This window comes from Gadus macrocephalus, chromosome 20, assembly GCF_031168955.1.
Source record: "Gadus macrocephalus chromosome 20, ASM3116895v1".
Taxonomy (NCBI): domain Eukaryota; kingdom Metazoa; phylum Chordata; class Actinopteri; order Gadiformes; family Gadidae; genus Gadus; species Gadus macrocephalus.
The window spans coordinates 582,676-604,167 of NC_082401.1; the positions used below are offsets into that span (position 1 = coordinate 582,676).

Below are 21,492 nucleotides of genomic sequence, written 5' to 3' on the forward strand. Positions count from 1 at the left end.
CTTGGCAACTTCAGCCAAAGCACTGTGACGACGCTCCAGATGTCTTGCATATTTATTTACTGAAGTTTCACAAAACTGGCAGTACTGCATTTTGTCATATACCCTTTTCCCATCTGACTTTTGAGAGACTGCAGGAACAGACACAGATGGAGGAGACAGTGGTGTATCACCATCTTCCGCAACAGGAGGACTTTTTGATGTGGTAGGGATGCTGCTTCTTGCTTTCCATGAACCTGGCGCTCTGCACCTGCTCTTTGATGACACTGTATGGTCTTTCTTAGTTGTCCTCTTTTTTTTGGCCTTCTGTTTGGATATCAGGTCAATTGTGTCATCGAAGAATTCTTCACTTCCGTTCGAATCATCTGTGCTGTCCTCACATTCACCTTTAGGTGGTATATACTCGTCTCCCATGTCTACACTGGAGGAATCCCATTCTGATTCATCACCAAACTGATCCACTGTGCCATCTGGCTTCAACTCGTCTGAAGAACGATCCACTGCCGACTCATCTTGCTTTTTAATGGTCTGCTGCCGGTGCTGTGCTGAAGTCTTCCGCTTTGTCTGTGTCTGTTCTGCCGTGTTGTTGTCCACGCTTTTCTGCAGGGAGTAAAACAAAGAAAGAGAAACTCATGACTGAAAGTTCTTCCAAGTCACAATCTGTGATTTGTCAGAGCATGTGAAGAGCGCATGGTGATTCCTAAACAACAACCACAGTGCAGGAACTACTTTACTGTTTGTTGTTGTGTGCCCTGTTCTGGATATGTCTTAAATCTAATAAGAAAGACTGGAATCACACATAGCGATTGAGACCTTGAAACCATGACCCACCGTGTCACAGGGCTCTGGCAAAGAGGACACGCCTTCCACAGTAGCTGGAGGAGTGTCTACGAATGCACTGTCAGGTGAGGTTGTAGGCTCTGCTGGCTTCTGTAAAACACAATACAAAAGCATGTGGTCCCCACTAGTTATGACACTGCCCTGTGAGAGTAAACAAGTTTCTGCCTAACAGAAATAGGCTGCTGAACAAGAAGGAAAACAGGCAGCTAGTGAACATTACTGTTCTGCCTTTTAAGGACTTTGCACAAACCACTTAACCTTGCACATCTGAGAAAATATTGCACAAATCCAGTATATTAGCTTGCACAAACTGATACATGCCGTGCAAATTCTGTAGATGTATGTGGAACACTTGAAACTGAACTGTGTAGAGTCTGGACTCTACTTTTTTTCCACTAACCAAGTGGACTACTTTGAAGTGGATTATAACTGGACTTTTATCAAGTCAATTTACATGCGTGTTGGAATCGCCATGTGCTGATCTATCAGTAGTCAGGAGGCTTCAGCTCAATTCATACTGGTGCGAGGGTGGACCTACAAGCTGCTGTGGGCTTTCAGGTTGCCTGTTGTCTGTGTGAGACAGCAACGTGGATAGCGATGCACCGATCCGATATTTGGATCGGACATCGGCTCCGACATTGACTAATTAGATGGATCGGATATTGGATAAATGAGGCAGATCCATGAGCCGATCTACTCACTTCAATTCTATGTTAGTGATGCCGCTACAACACGTGTTCGCCGCAGGCGCAGCAACAAATACAGAGCAACAATATTTTACAAAGTTAGGAAAATAACTTTAGAGTCCAGCCTAATGCCTTCACTGTCTTCCACATGGCGAGGTGACCAGCAGCCAAGCCCATTAAACGCCCCACGGGCCACATCCAGCCCGCAGGCACCATTAATAAATTTGTGAATTTCATGCTCAACATCCAAATGACTTACAGTCTTTTGTTTCTTTTTAATGGTCTGCTGCCGGTGCTGTGCTGAAGTCTTCCGCTTTGTCTGTGTCTGTTCTGCCGTGTTGTTGTCCACGCTTGTCTGCAGGGGGTAAAACAAAGAAAGAGAAACTCATGACTGAAAGTTCTTCCAAGTCACAATCTGTGATTTGTCAGAGCATGTGAAGAGCGCATGGTGATTCCCAAACAACAACAACCACAGTGCAGGAACTACTTTACTGTTTGTTGTTTAGGCATTGTCACTGTAAACTTGGTATCACAGACTTGGTGAGGGAATCACAGACTGAGGCTCTTAAGCTTTGCCTTAATGAAATATCCAATAATCAAAATTAACATGCTCTGAAAATGACTGAGGCCCACCCATATAACCCACTTAACACAAGGTCTGCAAAAGCTTTTGAGATTTCGAAGTGTGCCCTGTTCTGGATATGTCTTAAATCTAATAAGAAAGACTGGAATCACACATAGCGATTGAGACCTTGAAACCATGACCCACCGTGTCACAGGGCTCTGGCAAAGAGGACACGCCTTCCACAGTAGCTGGAGAAGTGTCTACGAATGCACTGTCAGGTGAGGTTGTAGGCTCTGCTGGCTTCTGTAAAACACAATACAAAAGCATGTGGCCCCCACTAGTTATGACACTGCCCTGTGAGAGTAAACAAGTTTCTGCCGAACAGAAATAGGCTGCTGAACAAGAAGGAAAACAGGCAGCTAGTGAACATTACTGTTCTGTCTTTTAAGGACATTGCACAAACCACTTAACCTTGCACATACAAATTCAGTAGATGTATGTGGAACACTTGAAACTGAACTGTGTAGAGTCTGGACTCTACTTTTTTTCCACTAACCAAGTGGACTACTTTGAAGTGGATTATAACTGGACTTTTATCAAGTCAATTTACATGCGTGTTGGAATCGCCATGTGCTGATCTATCAGTAGTCAGGAGGCTTCAGCTCAATTCATACTGGTGCGAGGGTGGACCTACAAGCTGCTGTGGGCTTTCAGGTTGCCTGTTGTCTGTGTGAGACAGCAATGTGGATAGCGATGCACCGATCCGATATTAGGATCGGACATCGGCTCCGACATTGACTAATTAGATGGATCGGATATTGGATAAATGAGGCCGATCCATGAGCCGATCTATTCACTTCAATTCTATGTTAGCGATGCCGCTACAACACGTGTTCGCCGCAGGCGCAGCAACAAATACAGAGCAACAATATTTTACAAAGTTAGGAAAATAACGTCCACTTAACCTTGCACATCTGAGAAAATATTGCACAAATCCAGTATATTAGCTTGCACAAACTGATACATACCTTTCGCCATGGCCAGTCTTTTCCTCCATAATTGTAGGAGATCTCTTCACTCATGCTTATAGGCCTGGTCGCAAATAGGCAAATGTGGCTTATTTTATCCACCTCCACCAGCCTCATTCTGCTGTTTGGGTTCAAGTGGTCATCATTAACCAACCTACCCAGGGACCCATCCTCTTTGGCACCATCAACACTAAAACAAACAACATCATCCAGTTTCTGAATAAGCGGTGACGTTAAAGCAGTAAGGTCAAATGCAATTCTAACCTACACAACCAACAGTACAAATTGGAAAGAGAGATGTAAACCTACCATAGAGACTTTCCAGCAAGGTCAAAAATGAAAACACGCTGGGTTGGTGTGTACACCTCTCTCCTCCTCTGCGCTTCAGAGTCAGAAATGAGGTCGCCTCTGTACTCTAATATGAAGTCCCCTTGGTTGAAGGTTTTTTTGGCAAATACCCCACGCCCTGTAAAAAAAAGCGACAAAGTTTATGCAGGGGTCAGGGGAAAAATAATATAACCTGGTATAACCCTGACTTCAATATCATTGCTGAGGCTCAAAATCATTGATTGCTATACTAGTAATAACTAGTATAGTAGTAGTAGTAGTAGTAGTAGTAGTAGTAATAACCTTTTTCAGCATTTATGAATAATGCTTCAAGGCTGTCCAGCTTGTCAGTCTTGTTCTTTATATGCGATATTGCATCCGCTTTTGGATTAATTCTCTGTCTTTTCTCTCTCCCTGCCATCCTCTTAGAGCTAAATGACAGGGTTGACGCCTCCTGGAGGCCCCGCACCACGAATCAAACGCTCCCTCCACTGCTACCCTGCACTTTACACACTGCTGAGAGTAGGAGGAGAGAGGAGGGAAGAAGAGAGGAGAGAGGAAGGAGAGATGAGAAGAGAGGAAAGAGATAGGAAGGAGAGGAGGGGAGAGGAAGAGGAGATGAAGGAGAGAGGGAGGAGAGGAAGAGGAGCAGGAAGGAGAGAAGAGAGAGGAGAAGTGAAGGAGAGAAGAGAGGAAGGAGAAAAGATGATGTTACTTTCATGAAAGACGTGTTTTCCAAATCAAACATAGCTTACTGAGGATCAATTCAACGATTCATTTGTGACCACCGATTACTCACACACATTTTTAAATGATTATTTTTCAGTGATGTTGGGTTAGGTTTGCCTTGAATGTTTTTGCAAGTTGCAACAATACATTATCGAGGCATGATCGTCCGTGTCATCTCTTTGTTAACTTATTTACCGAGATACCTAGATACCGCGTACCGGTCCCAGAGCCAGCTGCAGCTCACCGATGTATCCCTCCGTGCAGGACGTAAACGCACTATAGTTCCACAAAAAAGATATCGATCATGTTGCCTCACTATGAAAATGATAGAGAAAGGGCATAACTCCCAAATCGTCTGAGTATTATTAACACTGCGGCATCATGAATTTGTTACCGTCAACAAACAGCAGAGATCGATCTATTGCATATTCTCGAAGAAAGTTGTCCAATCCCGGGTTGCTTTAAACTCACTTCATTTATTATAAAGTCGTCGGCATGTTTCGGCATGGTAAGTGAAGCTATACGGAGGGAATTGTAGCTAAAGAGTGGAACACGTGTGAGAGATAATAACTCTGGCTACTATGGGCCACGGGCAAAAGCCCGTGACCCTTCGCGGGTGTCGCTGCAAATCTCTCTGGTCTCTTCACACTGGGTGCACAGGTAAGAGACCGTTAAGTGGGCGTGGCCTAGTGGGCGTGGCCGGGGTGCCGTACTGGCTTCGGCTTCTTCGTATATATAAAAGCGCTGCTATCTGTGACTGGAGCAGCCTCCAATAAGGTCTTGCTCCCCTTGTGGCTATGTATGGTATTTACGGCTAATATGTTTGGTCCTGCATCATTGGGTCTATGTGTGGGTAGCTTAGATTCTTAAAATACGTAACAGATCGGTGGCTGCTCGCGGCTAGCTCCAGGCTATGTAGTCAACACTTCGTCTATTTTTTATTATTAATTTGCTTTTTGTTGAGTTTCTAACGGTACGGCCACACCAAACGCGTTACTCGCGTTAGGGGCGTCAAAATTCGGCATTTTTGCATAGGGAACCATTGGTATAGGCGCGTAGACGCGTTACATGCGATGAAGCGTCGCGTTAGGGGCGTTAAGGCCTCTACATACCTCCGGATACGGACAGTTTCGTCCGGTCCCGGAGGTGTTTCTCTATATATATATATATATATAGATGGATGGATGGATGGATGGATGGATGGATGGATGGATGGATAGATAGATAAGACGAAACACCTCCGGGACCGGACGAAACTGTCCGTATCCGGAGGTATGTAGAGGCCTTTAGGCGCGTCAGACGCACGTAATTACGCACGTAAACGCAGTAACGCGCCCAACGCGCCAACGCCCGGAGTTCAGAAATCTGAACTTTCAACGCTCCAACGCGTGACGCTTGGCCGCGATAGCCAATCAGCGTTGAGCTTGACCCGACGTCACTGGCAGAGAGTAGTGAGCTTGGACAGAAGAATACGGCCGACATCTTTCTTTATTCTGGGTGGAAATAGTAACATAGTTACGCTATTAAATGCGTTTATGGAAACATTTTTAGCGAGAAATGTGCATTTTACTTTCATAATGTTCGCTCGGTGAATGTGAAGGATGTTTGGTTTGATAGTTATGACGAAGAGGGAACGCTCCGTTCACTTGCATGCACTGTAAAAAATGATTTTAGAGGGTGGTAAATACAATCCCTGCAAATTGGTTAAAATGTACTTACGTATATTGATTAGCAAGTTAACTTTATAATAATGGGTAAATTCTACCTACACTACCTATTTTTTAACAGTAACAACTTCTACCTAAAAAACGATCATAAAAAATACCCAAAGACTATGGCGACACATTAGTGCCATAATTCACTATTGTGATAAAAGATGCATTCGTGCGTATTATATTATTCCACACGCGTAGATATTAACTGCGAGCGCGCAAATGATCTCTGGAATTACCTCAGCGCGCGCAAAACAGCCTCTCGCGCGTAACAGCCTCTCGCGAAAGATGTTTTTACGCTCGCTCAATTTAATTTTGGCACTATGGGGGAGGGAACCAAGGCAGGGTGGGCTTTCCTATGATTGGCCGTTTCTGAAGCGCGATATTTGATTGACAGCCCTCCTCTCATTCAATTCAGTAAATGGCTGAAACGATAGTTACGTATTGTAACTCCAGATTCTATGAGTATAGGCGCGGCCTTTTAAGTGTCGGCCTCATTGTCCTTTAAAGCTGAAGAAAAGCTGTTTATTGGGAGCACAACGTCCGCCGGCGCCCGACTATATCTGCGAAATCCGCACGCGGACGTGATTGAGGCCCACGCTGTTGGTGGTCGGGGATTACACATTTTTCAGTGCTACGGCTCACGCCTAGGGATAACCCAATAGCAATAGCCTTAAAAGGCTGCTCCTATACTCATAGAATCTAGAGTTACAATACGTAACTATCGTTTCAGCCATTTACTGTACAATTCAGAATTGAATGAGAGGAAGGCTGAGGAGGGCTGTCAATCAAATATCGCGCTTCAGAAACGGCCAATCATAGGAAAGCCCGCCCTGCCTTGGTTCCCTCCCCCATAGTGCCAAAATTAAATTCGAGCGAGCGTAAAAACATCTTTCGCGAGAGGCTGTTTTGCGCGCGCTGAGGTAATTTGCGCGCGCGAGAGGCTGTTTTGCGCGCGCAGAGATCATTTGCGCGCTCGCAGTTAATATCTACGCGTGTGGAATAATATAATACGCCCGAATGCATATTTTATCACATTAGTGAATTATGGCACTAATGTGTCGCCATAAAAGACCATCAGCTTTGCTCTACAATACGCATGTCAAGAACTGCGGCGGTTACTCGTACTCGTCAGTGTCGTCACTTCTGCTCGTCGTCGTTGGAGGTTGGTTGCGGTCGGCTGGAGCTGCTGAATTTTATTGTCTGGATTGAAGGTAAGCTATGATTCCTGTTTATAATGTTGCTGTGTATCATATCGGGAATGTAAACAGTAAAGAGTTTTGTATTTCGGACCATTGAGACGCACGGTCAAAGTGTCACATTGCCGCCGACCGGTTTGAAACCGGTTTCAACAGGCTTCGCCTGAGCACGGGGACCGCCATAGGCTTAAATGTAAAAATGTTATAAACATATCCAGGGGTATCCATGTCTCGACTAAGTTGAAGTCGCAAATAAATACCATGTGATGTACATAGACACAATTAGCTTGTGCATACACCATGTATTCATACCTCTATTTTAATGCTAACATCAAATGAAGCCTAGCTAAGCTAAGTAACGGCTTAAAATGCTAGTTGGCCTGTCGGCTTGCGGAAAAAGTATTTAAACAAGCGGTCTACTTGCCTTGACAAATTTTTTTTGTGATATCTAAAAGACGACCCACGTTCATTCAAACACAAATGTTCGTCCAGAAACCTTTTAATTTTCTAACTGTTTAAGTAATGCTAACAAGTGGCTCGGCCTCGTGTCAGACTTTTCAGAACATCATGTATCAAACGCGCACACGTTAAAGTAATTGGTTCGAGGGATGACTTTCACACAATGCAGGTGGTGATGGGAGCAGCAGTGTCCCCCCGTGACAAGGACCTGGCTCTCCAGGACCGGGACCTGGCCCCACCTAACCCGGACTGAGTTCGATAAAAAATATATATGCATATATATTATTGTTTGAATATGTTTTGTGATTCTCTCGAATATTCTTCAATATACTTTTGATCATTTGGTTGATTTCATCAATAAACAAGTTGATTTCATCAATACTGTGTCTGCTGTGTCTGAAAATAACTTCAAGTAAATCTAACCTTCCCTGAATAGGTAATAGTTAATTAGTCATATTAGCTAATTATTACTAATGATAAAGTAGATTAATAATGGCTAACAATCTTGAGTTAATATTACTAAATTATTTTGAGTAATTTGTATTGAATAATCTCAGGTAAACTTTACCTAATTTCTTTTGGTATTTCATAGCTTTTCAATGTAGGTAGTCTTTACTCAAAATATTGGATTGAAATTTACCCAACCAAAGTAGATGCAAATTGTTACTTAGGTGACCTTGGGTGTCTTGAAAGGCGCCTCTAAATGAAATGTATTATTTATTATTATTATTATAAATTGGGTAAATTCTATAGGTTGTTTTTTACCGTGTGGACAGAGTCTCTGGATGCTAAGCAACCTCAATGTCTTGGCGGACTATTTCTCTGCTGATCAACACTACGAATGCTGGAAACACACCAGACACACCATGTGAAGTTATTTAACCCGATTATTGTTATTTATATCAGAGATTATTTAATCTAACCCGATCTTCACCCTGCTACCCTTTGGCAGGCGCTACCGGGCCACCACAGCCCGCACCTCCAGACTGCAGAACAGTTTCATCCCCAGGGCCATCAAATAACTTAATAATCACACTACACTCCTACCCTCCACCCAGCACAACTGCACTTTTGTTAGTGGTTGCACAAACAAATGTCGTTGTGTATCCAATGCACAATGATAAATAAAGTCTATTCTATTCTATTCTAAACTCTTCACCCAAACACAGCGGCGTTTGGGTTTCCTACCTCGGACTCCAGCGCAGCCACGGCCGACAACTATCTTTATTCTGGGTGGAAATAGTAACATTGTTACGCCATTAAATGCGTTTATGGAAACATTTTTAGCGAGAAATGTGCATTTTACTTTCATAATGTTCGCTCGGTGAATGTGAAGGATGTTTGGTTTGATAGTTATGACGAAGAGGGAACGCTCCGGTCACTTGCATGGACAGAGTCTCTGGTTGCTAAGCAACCTCAACGTCTTGGCGGACTATTTCTCTGCTGATCAACACTACGAATGCTGGAAACACACCAGACACACCATGTGAAGTTATTTAACCCGATTATTGTTATTTATATCAGAGATTATTTAATCTAACCCGATCTAAGCTCTATCACCCAAACACGGCGGCGTTTGGGGTTCCTACCTCGGACTCCAGCGCAGCCACAGCCGACAACTATCTTTATTCAGGGTGGAAATAGTAACATAGTTATGCCATTAAATGCGTTTATGGAAACATTTTTAGCAAGAAATGTGCATTTTACTTTCATAATGTTCGCTCGGTGAATGTGAAGGCTGTTTGGTTTGATAGTTATGACGAAGAGGGAACGCTCCGTTCACTCAATATCATCCGCACCATAAGCTTTCTGTGGGTATAACCCATCCCTTATGAAAGGAAGACGGAGCTTAATAAGCCCGACAGGCCTGGTGTTTCGGTTTAAACTGGTGACCGTGTTAATTGGTGACCTCTCAATGTAAGGTAATGGGGAAAGTCACCGATTAAAAGGGTCACCAGTTAAACCGTAACACCCGGGCATCCTAGCTTAGCATCCCTGTTTTGCACTAGCTCATATTTGTTAATTCAATGTCCACGTTTATTTTCGGCATAAACTTAGCTTTTGATTTAGCAAAAATACTGCTGCATCCTTTTGGCACAGTGGTCAATGTCATGAAAATAAATCACATAATTGACGCAGCTAAGCGGGGCTAAAGTTAGCAACATCGCTGGTCGTTTCATGTAATCAGGTAATTCTGCCACTATTCCGTTTGTTAACATTTAGCATTAAACAGTTCAAAGTATCAGCAATGTTAGGACAGGTCTAATGGTACTAAACACTCGCGCTTCATGAACGTATTTAATGACAAAATAATTAACAAAATGTTCTTACCTGTAGGGAGCCATGAAGTTCAGGTCTGTAGGCATATGTGAACGTTCATTGAACGCCACGACGGATTGCTGCAGTAGAAGAACGATTCGCATTGGCTGGATGGGCACTAAGTGAACGCCACGACTGATTGCTGCAGTAGAACGATTCGCATTGGCTGGATGGGCGGAGGGGCGGGGCTAATCATACACACTTCCTGAAGTGTGTATCAAAGTGTACTGGCAAAGTCTTGTCGCTAGGGGAGCAAATCCTACACACAAATACACACCCATCTCCCAAATCGTGACTTATGGAACCCTCTCTGAGACTTAGCTGTAGCATTCTGGAGGTGTTCTTGAGTTGATTTAAATGAAAAAACTTGTGGGACCCGAATTTTGGGGCCCACAAGTGAAGTGGTCCCCACGAGATTGGTGGGCTAACTCCTTTTTGGCCCCACAGGTGATGGTATGGGAGAGCACACACACACACACACACACACACACACACACACACACACACACACACACACACACACACACACACACACACACACACACATATAAAACAATATAAAACATTTAAGACGGAATGCAAATGAGGCATTATCAATTATAATACACACATAATTAAAACACATACAAGCTTCGGGTCCAATGTTTCCAGTAGCAAGATGTGTACCTTGTAAGTAAAACTATATACCATATTTTCCGCACTATAAGGCGCACCGGAGTATAAACCGCAGCAGCTAAATGGAATGATGTGTAGGCTTACTGATTTAAACTTCGAATACTAATTTTCCGAGTGGCCGTTAGCTGTAAAAATCCATAGATTAGCCGCACCGTTATATAAACCGCAGATTCGAAAAATGGGGAAAAAAGGCACGGTTTATAGTCCGATCAAGATTTCAGAAATAGTAGGATATGCATACCCCTGACATAACGCATGTACTACAGTATAGTAAAAGCAGCGATTTCCCGATTTCCCGGTTTAATCATAGCATATATACGGGATAGATAACAGCAGAGATCGCTTCCATTAGCATTGTTTGGGAAACATTTTTAAAGCATTTGTAACGCGTACGGACTACTCGCATATCACACAAACACCACTAATAAAGACACTTTAAAGCATGTATACTTACTTATGATGTCTTTTTCATCAAGCTTCCTGTAAATCGCTAAAAGTATACCTGATAAATTAGCGTCAAAGGTTTCGGAGAAAGATAACACTGTAGTCGTCCGAAGGTGTTGAATGGGACCTGTCACGTCCGTCGACCCAGAGATTTCTCGGGATCTGATTGGCTCTTTTGCCCCACTGGTTTGGAGCCTGTGTTAGGACTTGTTAGGACTTTGTTAGGACTTGTTAGGACTTTGTTAGGAACTGTTAGGACTTTGTTAGGAACTGTTAGGACTTGTTAGGACTTTGTTAGGACTTGTTAGGACTTTGTTAGGAACTGTTAGGACTTGTTAGGACTTTGTTAGGAACTGTTACAACACACTTTAAGTGTAACAAGTCTCTGGCTTTTTGGAACAGGAAGAGTCTGGAACACTTAGGGTAGGTTCAGCCTTGCTTGATCTAATTTTGAAACAGTCTTCAAATTGACTGAAGCTAGCTTTGATCACATCTTGGAGACGGCAGGCATTGAACCTCAGGCCTTCTACATGAGAAGGAAACGCTTTACAGTTGAGAGAAGTCCCCTGTGTTACTTCAATTGTACATCTGTAAAACCGATTCCTGAAGCTTTGCTTAACGATAGAAGGGACAAATAGGTCATCAGTTGGCACTAGGGTATCATACATTTTATAGAGAATTTTGCTTGCCTGCCGCCGTTGTCATTGATGGAAAGTCTATTGCATTGATGGATTGCAAGTTTACAACCACAAGCAAGATTGCCAGTTAGGACAATTCCGTTTTTTTTAACTGCAAGAAACACTTTTATCACATCTACACCAGATGATGCTGTTGCAAAAAGTGTAGGTACTGCTGGGAGATGAACCCAGGGTCTCCTGTTTACAAGACAGGCGCTTTCACCAGCTAAGCCACAGTACCCCTATTGTAATGTTTACTTGAGACACCAATGAAAAAGGTCTCATGTAGCGTGACCCGATCATGTGTTAAGCTATCAGAACTGGCGGCTAAAGGAATTCCAATTGAGTAGGTTACTTACATAATACAACTTACTGATGTGATTAGAACACTGCCTCTTCTGTGAACTAGACAGTCACTATGACAGTCCCAGCCACAGCACCCCTCTCAGTTCAGGAGAAATGCTTCAGCAAATGATTGGGAAGACAACGAAAGAGGTCTGCAGTACCATGACATATTTCTGTTGATCCTTTAAACAGTCCCTTAAACATACACTGATTAACCTGTACCGTTGACGGCAGGATTCTAACCTGCGCGGGGAGACCCCAATGGATTTCTAGTCCATCACCTTAACCACACAGTTTCGACATTTCAATTCTCTAACTTGTTCAAACATTAGCATTCTGCAACATTTTTGGTAGGTAAAGCATTGCGTGACCTCATTTTGTTTAAACATTCATTACACAGTGACATTCCGCAATGTTTCGTGATCGGATCATTTTTGACTTCTACCTTATAAAAGGGATTCATTCATAATCAACGCGACACCTACACTACAATTTGGAGATGCCGGGGATTGACCCCGGGACCGCATACATGCGTAGCATGCGCTCTACCACTGAGCTACATCCGCTTAATGTATTAAATAGTACATCTCTACTATCAATACCTGAAGCTTTGCTTAATGATACAGCCAATCAATAGGTTGACTTGCACTAGGCCATCCTAAGAGATGAAGATATTTGGCCTGCCTGCTAAAAGCAGAGGTGGTAAACTGGTGTGGCAGATTTCAATCATTCGATCCAATGGATTTCTAGTGCATCAGCTTAACCGCTTGGCCAGGACAATGGTGCTTATCGACCTCAAGTCTATCAGTTGTTCGAACACTAACAGACTGCAACGCTTGGGGCTGTGTGATCAAATTGTGAAATAGTCCTACACCCTTGACCACAGCTTGCTTTGATCACATCTTAGTGATCGGACCTCAGCACTCCTACATGAGAAGCTTTACAGATGAGCCGAAAACAGATTACTTCAATTGTACATGTGGCAACCGATACATGAAAGTTTGCGTAACGATACAAGAGGGGAAATCGGTTATTGACTGGCAGTACGGTATCATACATTTCTTAGAGAAGTAGTCTGCGTACAGATAGCAGAACTGGCCTACGCTTGTCGGCAGGCCTGAATCTTCGTCGTGACGCAACAATGTTTTTCTCTTCTTACCTTTTCAACATTGTTTACACACAGTATCATCACTTTAATTTTCATGTCTTTTGCAGGATTCGAACCTGGGCTCTGGCGATATCGCTTGCATCTTCGCTTGTTCTCGAGTCACGTGTCCCCCCCCCCCCAGATACACACACACTCTTACTCCACTACACACTTAATTAACATAAAAAGCCCTTGTGTTACAGTAACACACAATTATCTTTACACATTGCACATACACTTTCTGTACATTCTTTCTTTTTATATATGGTTATACTATATGTCTTATTTATCTTATGTTTACTGTTTGTTGTGCAATTACATGTTCTGCACCAACTTACCCACAAAGAATTCCTGGTTGATGCAAACCTTCCTGGCAATAAAGCTTATTCTGATTCTGACTGGCTTTAGTTTTAACAATCACATTCAATTATGGATGACACTCACTGTCCTGGTATTCAAGAGGAAATTAAATAAAGACGTGAAGGCTGTTTTTGGCTCAAATACAATTATTAAACTTTATTTTAACGACAGAGACGAACAACAGAGAGACAGACAGAGAGACAGAGACAAACAACAGAGAGACAGACGGACAGAAAGACAGCAACTACACACTATTCCTCCACTCTTCCAGGGTCATTCCTGAGGCAGGACAATACCACCGCCCCTTCAGCTGGGTGTGTCCAGTGACTTTATTTTTGTCCTGGCCGCACCCCTTGCAGGTATAGTGGTAGTTTTCTTTTCTCAGCCTCTTCCGTGCCGGATCCATCCTTGACGTAAGCTCCTCATCCTCCTGGGCAGCTTTATTGAGCCTCCAGGCGCGTTGCCTTGGCTGGGATGGAGGAGCATCAGGAGATAGGGAATTAGGAAACGGAGGAGGTTGAGGAAGTGGAGGAGCATGAAATGGAGGAGCATGAGGATATGGAGGAGCATATGGAGGAGCATGAGGATATGGAGTAGAAATGTAAAATGGAGGAGCATGTGGAAGTGGAGGTGCATGAGGATATGGAAATGGAAAGTGCGGATATGGGGGAAGATGAGGAAATGGAGGAACTGGCCCAAATTGTGGAGGGAACTGGGGAGGTGGAGATGGCGGAGGCTTCTTCGCCGCTAGAGTGCGCTAGCGGGGGAAAGCTTCCCCCTCGTGATTTTCAGGCTCCTCAAATGTCATTGCCCCATGTGCATGTTGCACAGGGGCAGCCGGAAGGGTGTTCAGAGCAGGGAGAGGCTCCTCTGCCAGGTGCACCTGTTTGGGCAGTACAGTGCCTTGCAGCAGCATGTCCCTGTCCTTCCTTTTATCCCTCCTAAGCAGCCTACAACACAAACATTCATTATTTTATGTAAGCCTATCCTCCCTCCCTAAGGTTATTACATATTTTCTAACCAGCATGCAGGTGGAGGTTTTTCTTGAGGTTAAATCTTTATAAACTGTCTTGACTGTATGGGAAAGGTAAATGAAATAACACATACCATGAAGAGACTGTGGTGTTGTTTACTGGCACCAGAACCAGGTCTGTGTCATCACAGACAACCCTGCTGTCCTCCAGCAGCTGTTTGATGTGGCTGTACACGCTTACGATGGACTGAGGGATGGGCATTGTTTTCCCCTTTGTGTCCTTTGGCCTGTTGCGTGACTGCTCAAACTCTTTTAAGAGTCTGAGGCAGACACACTCACAGACCCTGTGAACTTCGGGGTCCTGGGCTGCTTGGCCATGAGTCATGTACAGCCTGTGGGAGAGAAGGATGTTATGATATGTACTGTGAACAAGGATATAAAGTCATGAAGAACCAAGTGACAATGTCAACAGGGATTTCAATAAAATAATCTACACATAATAAATACATTTCATAAAATAATATCAAATTGTGGTCAAGCACCTCTCTGCCGCCTGCTGTCCAGGAGCAGAGCCACTCGGCTTCCTCGGTGCTCTCCATGGTCCTCCTGACGCATGCGATTTCTTCTTTGCCTTCTGGGTGTACCTGAACGGTGAAAGAGACATCCATATGCTTAATTCATTCCATGGAATGTATGTTTAATTTATTTTGTACCTTGAAGGTTTCCGATCCATCGCATGTAAAGCCGCGTACAGGCGAACTATGTCCGCCTCCTCCTTGGCTGACAAGGCCGTGATGGTGCGGTTTAATGCGAGTAGGTAGGCAGCAAGGGCATCTACTGCGTCCCACCCCGGAACGCCCCTCGAATCACATTGGCTGGTCTGAAAAGTGATAAGAGAGAAAAAGAAAAAACAAGCAAATAAATGTACACTCTTGTTTCTAATATGTGAGCAATGCTAATTTTACATTAATTTATCTTATTGTATGTTATTGACCTCTGTGACAGAGGCAGGCATGCTGATGGCAGGCACGCTGATGGCAGGCACGCTGATGGCAGGCACGCTGATGGCAGGCACGCTGATGGCAGGCACGCTGATGGCAGGCATGCTGATGGCATCATCCTCCTCCTCCTCCTCCTCCAGCACCGGCAAGGGGATTTCTGAGATGGAGGCCTGTGATGGAGCCAGCAGGTCGCCTCTATTGGTCTGCTCCAATAAATATTCCACGGCTATGCGTTCGCCTGTAACCAGCATAAACACAAAGATAAAGAAAGGACATACATACTGTACATACATCCATCTCCTACATGAATAGCACAATCTTTGCACTCAAGAAATGCATGTCCTCTGGGTAGGGGGGTGCCTAAGAAAAAGAGGAGGGGATGTAATACTCCGGGCAACCAGTGTTGCTCTGAGATCTCTCTTACCAGTAGGTTTCCCAGGAAGGGTGAACTCTGGCACCAGAGCACAACCATGCACACGCTGGCTTAGGTTGTTAAGGTGGGACATCAACCGAACATCGAAGCATCTTAGGGTGGAGGCCCCCTCCACATCTACTGCCTCCTTGGCCCGGCCCATGTTCCATCTTGATATACCCTCCAGCATGTACATTTGCATGTGCACCGCATTGCACCGCCAGCCTAAGAAACAAAACACTCTGTCCAGTCAACCGTTATTGTAAAGTGAATACATATGAATACCCGTCAGTGGTAATTGTGCTATTTTGAATAATCACAACACATGCAAATGTACCTGGAATGAAAGCACACTGGTGCCGGTGGAAACTCTCCAGGGAGGAGGACCCCCTACCACACCTAAGGATGTCCAGCTCCTTGCCGCCCTTCTGGAGTGTCCCCACCTTTGTGTACAGTGCAACACCTGCAGGGTCTTGGAGGCACTCCAGGTGCTTCTGCTGTACTTCCCACACGTGGCGCATGCTGTCATGGCTCACCAGACGCAGCCCTGTGGTGTCTGTGAGCTCCCACACAGATTCCAGGAGCCCTGAAATACTGCTCCGCATCTCCTCCACTCCACGCGTCTTCCTCCTGCAGTGCCTCTTCATTTCAGCTGAGCTGATGGTGGCCATGAACTGGTCGTCAGTGGGAGTATGTCCGCTGTGGCTGCTCTTCCACTCCGCTCTCTTGGCCTCCTTCAGGCGTTGCACATCCTCCTGGTCCCAGAGAAAAATGCAGGCGGAAAGCTTGGCACAAAAGGTGCCATAGAGAGGGTGGTGTTCTGTAGTGAGGCCGCAGTTAAAGCGCCTCATAAAATGGAAGCTATCCAGGCGCACTGCAGACCTCCATGGGCGAAAGAGTTTCACCACTGCAGACACACCTGTGAAAAACAACCATTCCTAATACCATAGACCACAACACCTTTGTATGGTTACTCCCAATTGCCTGACACTTCTCCCCAAAGTAGCATTGGTATTAAATAAATACATTTAATACAAATGCTACCAACAGTGTGTTTGTGTGTGTGTTAGTGAGTGAGTAAGTGCGTGTGTGTGTGTGTGTGTGTGTGTGTGTGTGTGTGTGTGTGTGTGTGTGTGTGTGTGTGTGTGTGTGTGTGTGTGTGTGTGTGAGTGAGAGAGCAATTTTCACACACCTGACTGGCTGCAGCAGTCCCGATCAACATAGATGGCCTCAGGTTCAGGTTGGCCCGCATTCCTATACCGGGTGACGACGCCCTGGCACAACTCCTCTAACCCTGCACCTTCACCCGTCGTCAGCACAGAGTTCAACACCTGGCCAAACTCGTTGCCGATGTTCGACATCCAGGCGGCACTGTCCCCGATTGCACCAGCCAGCTTCTTGGTGACCTGTAAAACAAACACAAGCACTATGAAGTAAACCAATTTCCTGTTTGGTTGTAATTATACAATTTTGTATATTTTTCTACTGTTGAAACCCTCACCTTCTTTGTGGAGTCCATTTTCAGGATTCTCCCATACGTTGAAGTGATCACACCCTTCATCTCCTCCACGTGGCTGAGGATGTCGTTGGAGTGGACTGTCTCAAACCACTGGGCGAGTGGAAGGGGCCTGAAGGGTGGTGGAGGAGGGTATATGGCTGCAGAGGGGACAAATGTAGCCATCTTTTTGTGCAGCTCGCAGTCAGCCAGGTAGCGGATGGTCTGCCGTGCCCACTCCTCGCTGTGACCTTCCTCTATGGCAGACTGAAGGTAGGAGGAACTGTTCCCGCTGGTCCTCGGCTTCAGGAAGGTCATCACTTTCCTATCCAGAGCCAGCTGTGTTGTGAGGACAGCGGGAAACAGGCTCCTGTGTGCCACATCCAGCTGCGAGAGCATGTCGCAGCTCCATGGGCAGACCGGCTGCGAGCACTTGCAGCAACCTGGATAGTCCGCTCCCACAAGATAATAGTGGCTATCCACGTCGATCACCTCCCTTACCTTCCGGTAAATCCCGGAGCTGTTCATCTTTGAGGAACACTGGGGGCACTTTGAGGGGATCCCCCACATCCTCATCGGTGCCCAGATAAACAGCCTCTGCCGGAAGTACCAGCCAGGCTCAGGAGGGGATGGTTTGGGCTCCAGTGGAGGGTGAAACCAGCAGGCCTGGATCTATTGCTTTAGTTGGCCTGTAGGCTCATACAAGCATTTGGAAACCCAGACCTGATCGGCTTCCTGGATCACCCTTCTGAACTGGTCAGGCAGGAAACCTTTCCAGTTGACCCTCTGTGCTGCAGGTGGTGGAGCTGCCGTGTGGTGTGGCGCGGCAGAGCAGGATGAAGAAGGGGGCAGAGACGGCTTTGATGGTACCCTGAAGTGTGCTGCAGGTGGTGGAGCTGCCGTGTGGTGTGGCGCGGCAGAGCAGGATGAAGAAGGGGGCAGACACGGCTTTGATGGTACCCTGAAGTGTGCTGCAGGTGGTGGAGCTGCCGTGTGGTGTGGCGCGGCAGAGCAGGATGAAGAAGGGGGCAGAGACGGCTTTGATGGTACCCTGAAGTGTGCTGCAGGTGGTGGAGCTGCCGTGTGGTGTGGCGCGGCAGAGCAGGATGAAGAAGGGGGCAGAGACGGCTTTGATGGTACCCTGAAGGCATAGTGAACCACTTGGATGTTATTGGGAAAAATAACCTGATGAGCACATCACATGGCAGGCACATTAATATATAGTCGACTCTTGCTCTAAACCCAACGAACACATAACACAAACATGATAATATAGTCAGGTCAAGGCCAGAGCCGAAGGCCCCATTTCCCAGGCAAATGGTAGACACTCAGACAATGCACCAGTCATCCTCAAGGGCCTGAGAGCCACATTAATTTATCACACAGGAGACACCTCGAAGCTCTCCCCCGTTAGAAGGAACCAAGAGAAACACCTGCCCATACCAGGGGCCTGAGAGCCACACTAAATTATCACACACAAGACACTTCGGGGGGGCACTCCCCCGTTTAATTTATCACACCGGAGACACGAGGAGCTCTCCCCCCGTTAGGAGAAGATCCAGGGCCTGGGAGCCAAGGTGCAGCAAAAACACACAGAACCACACACATCTCAAACGCACACACCTCATCGAGAGGAGGATACAGCTTAAGACTGTATCACACAGGGACTCATCATCTTCTTCTGAAGCAGACCTTCCACGGAGGCGAAGCTCTGGACGAACCATCAGCGCTGATTAGGGACTTAGACATATTCGATCTCTCACGCTTTATGACTCTGTATAACCGTTGCCACTTTACTTAATAAATCCAAGGTCCTCGTGCCGACAGACTTTATTACCTCTCCGTCTCATTTCATCTGGTCCAGTAACTAGACAGACCGTTTTTCCCCTCAATGTGGTTCAAAAGACCAACAGTACCCTGCACCTTGGCCCCACAGGTATCACACTGCTCCTCCGTGTGGTGGTCCGACAGGTGCTGGGTGAACCGGTCTCCCTCCACATGCAGGTTGCACAGGCAGCACTGCACTCCCTCTCCTGCTTCTGCGTCTCCTCTCCCTGCCTCTGCGTTGACTGCCCCTGCCTCTGTGTCTCCTCCTCTCGCTGCCTCTGTGTCTCCTCCTCTCGCTGCCTCTGTGTCTCCTCCTCTCGCTGCCTCTGTCTCTCCTCCTCTCGCTGCCTCTGTCTCTCCTCCTCTCGCTGCCTCTGTCTCTCCTCTCCCTACCTCCGTGCTCCCTGCCTCGTCCGTCTTAACTCCTCCTGCCTCACTAGACCCAGCAGCGCCTGATGACAGATCTGCTGGCTGGGGGGGGGGGGGGGGGGGGGTTACAAAAAGAGGGCCATGCTATGCTACATGCAACTAAGAATCCTACACTACTATACTAGTTTTCTCCAGAATGGTACAGATACATATTGTTCAATAAATAAATCCACAAAATAGAATGATGTATTGAATAGTGTTTATTCTGACATGTTAAAAGAAAATCAATAAAAAGCAAACAGGCTTTGAAAACATCAGAGGCATTACTGCAAAATCACTGAAGCCCACCAGAGGAAAAAACAAACAAACAAACCAGCAAACAATCAATTAGTAAATAATTTCACCTACCTTGTGGAACCCACAGGAGCACTTAAGGCTTCCCCCAAACAGATCCTTGGTGTTCATTTGCTTCTGCAGCGGGCAAGCCTCTATTTTTTCTAAGGCCTTTTTCCATTTTGTGGCCCCTGGCCGTTTGCCTGTGGTAAAATGGAATTGGCCCCGAGCATACTTAAGGCATACATCCCTCCAATAGGAATCAGGCTTTGCTTCCTTCATCTGCAAACATCAAATGTAAAACAGGTTAATGTCGAGCTAGGCTATGTGTGTGTACAGACAGACAGATTGGTAGAAATGATACATGTGTATGTATTTATATATATATATGTATGTTTGTAGGTGGGTAGGTATGTTTTGCATTACTGTTTTATTACTATACAAATAAAGTTCTAATAATATTAATGTTATCATTATTTGTATTATTCAATCAATCAATATTTTCATACGAAGACATTGTAGCACAAAGTGCTTCACAAAATAAAAGCAGGCAAACTAAAGGATCATTATTGTTAATAATTAAACTTGGCACAATTAAACTTGTTTCATACACCTGTTTGCGCTGTTCAAGCACATAACAAGACTCCATTACCGGAGGGGATGAAACTTGGCACAACTATTTCGTTTATACGACAAATAAATACGTTATTATTGGTCTGATTCTGTCATATCAGCAATATCCCCACCATAGCCACACAGCTAGCATGTACAGCGAGTTGGCTATGTAGGCTACAGCGACGCTATTCACTTCGCTATTCTTTTATTATTGTTAATAATTAAACTTGGCACAAGCATGTCATAAACATGTCTGGACACATCTGCACTCTGCCCCAACATATAACGAGGCTCCATTACCGGAGGGGACGAACCCTGGCACAATTATTTCACATCACAAGACATCATTAAAAGTCAAATAAATAAGTTATTATTGATCTTCTGATTCTATCATATCGCCAATATCCCCACACTGCTGGCCGCAGCCACACAGTGTTAGTATGCACAGCAGTCAGATGCTCCGTTAGCAAAGTGGCCAAGTGGCCACGTAACAAGAAAGTTGAAATACAAAGTTGAATATCATTCTGCCGGGACGAGAAATGCAATCGTTAACCGTTTTGTTTTTTATGGTGTTGCTTTTATGAGTATTAATCAAGTTTCCAAACCTTTTTCCCGAGTCTGTAGTGATGCGGTGGAAAAGAATGGCTGTGACTCTAAAGCGATAACCACGCCTCCTCGGTCACGTGACACAGTTCGGAATCAATGTTCGGACAGTGTTCGGACCTTGTTCGGACCTCGTTCGGACCTCGTTTGAAACTCTTTGATCTCGTTAGGAATGTGTTCGGACCTCGTTCGGAATTGTTCGGACCTTTTGTAATGTGTTAGGACCTCGGAGACAGTCCAGAAACTGACAGGTACGGCCACGACAACACACTTTTAGTGTACCAAGTCTCTGGCTTTTTGGAACAGGAAGAGTCTGGAACACTTAGGGTAGGTTCAGCCTTGCTTGATATAATTT

The 21,492-nt window shown here is 45.3% G+C and overlaps 4 protein-coding genes, 1 long non-coding RNA gene and 1 other non-coding gene across 6 annotated transcripts in view; 1 reads left to right on the plus strand and 5 right to left on the minus strand.

Moving 5' to 3' along the window:
- LOC132448178 (uncharacterized) overlaps positions 1-21,198 on the minus strand; it is a 123,504-nt gene extending 102,306 nt beyond the window's left edge. The window contains exon 1 of the mRNA XM_060039251.1: positions 21,140-21,198. The gene's annotated coding sequence lies outside the window, so the exon portion shown is untranslated. The remainder of the gene's footprint in view (positions 1-21,139) is intronic.
- LOC132449208 (N-lysine methyltransferase KMT5A-like) lies at positions 619-4,263 on the minus strand. The gene is made up of 6 exons (XM_060040923.1): positions 3,747-4,263; positions 3,426-3,582; positions 3,117-3,306; positions 2,293-2,391; positions 1,783-1,878; positions 619-927 (listed from the first exon to the last, which is right to left on the minus strand). Exons 1-6 carry the CDS (start codon positions 3,862-3,864, stop codon positions 772-774), a joined length of 816 nt encoding a protein of 271 aa, XP_059896906.1. The 5' UTR covers positions 3,865-4,263; the 3' UTR covers positions 619-771.
- On the plus strand, positions 6,997-7,921 carry LOC132448187 (uncharacterized). The gene is made up of 2 exons (XR_009523329.1): positions 6,997-7,098; positions 7,712-7,921. It is a non-coding gene; the product is annotated as an uncharacterized LOC132448187 (long non-coding RNA).
- trnat-ugu (transfer RNA threonine (anticodon UGU)) lies at positions 11,825-11,898 on the minus strand. Its single transcript has one exon. It is a non-coding gene; the product is annotated as a tRNA-Thr (tRNA).
- Positions 13,334-17,834, minus strand: LOC132448177 (uncharacterized). The gene is made up of 9 exons (XM_060039250.1): positions 17,397-17,834; positions 17,088-17,301; positions 16,233-16,814; positions 15,908-16,120; positions 15,477-15,721; positions 15,196-15,362; positions 15,025-15,126; positions 14,617-14,874; positions 13,334-14,459 (listed from the first exon to the last, which is right to left on the minus strand). The coding sequence occupies exons 1-9, from the start codon at positions 17,787-17,789 to the stop codon at positions 14,267-14,269; spliced, it is 2,367 nt and encodes a 788-aa protein (XP_059895233.1). The 5' UTR covers positions 17,790-17,834; the 3' UTR covers positions 13,334-14,266.
- Positions 17,870-20,051, minus strand: LOC132448873 (uncharacterized). Its single transcript, XM_060040419.1, has 3 exons — positions 19,995-20,051; positions 19,268-19,730; positions 17,870-18,451 (listed from the first exon to the last, which is right to left on the minus strand). Exons 1-3 carry the CDS (start codon positions 20,049-20,051, stop codon positions 18,063-18,065), a joined length of 909 nt encoding a protein of 302 aa, XP_059896402.1. The 3' UTR covers positions 17,870-18,062.
- Positions 21,199-21,492: the final 294 nt, after the last annotated feature.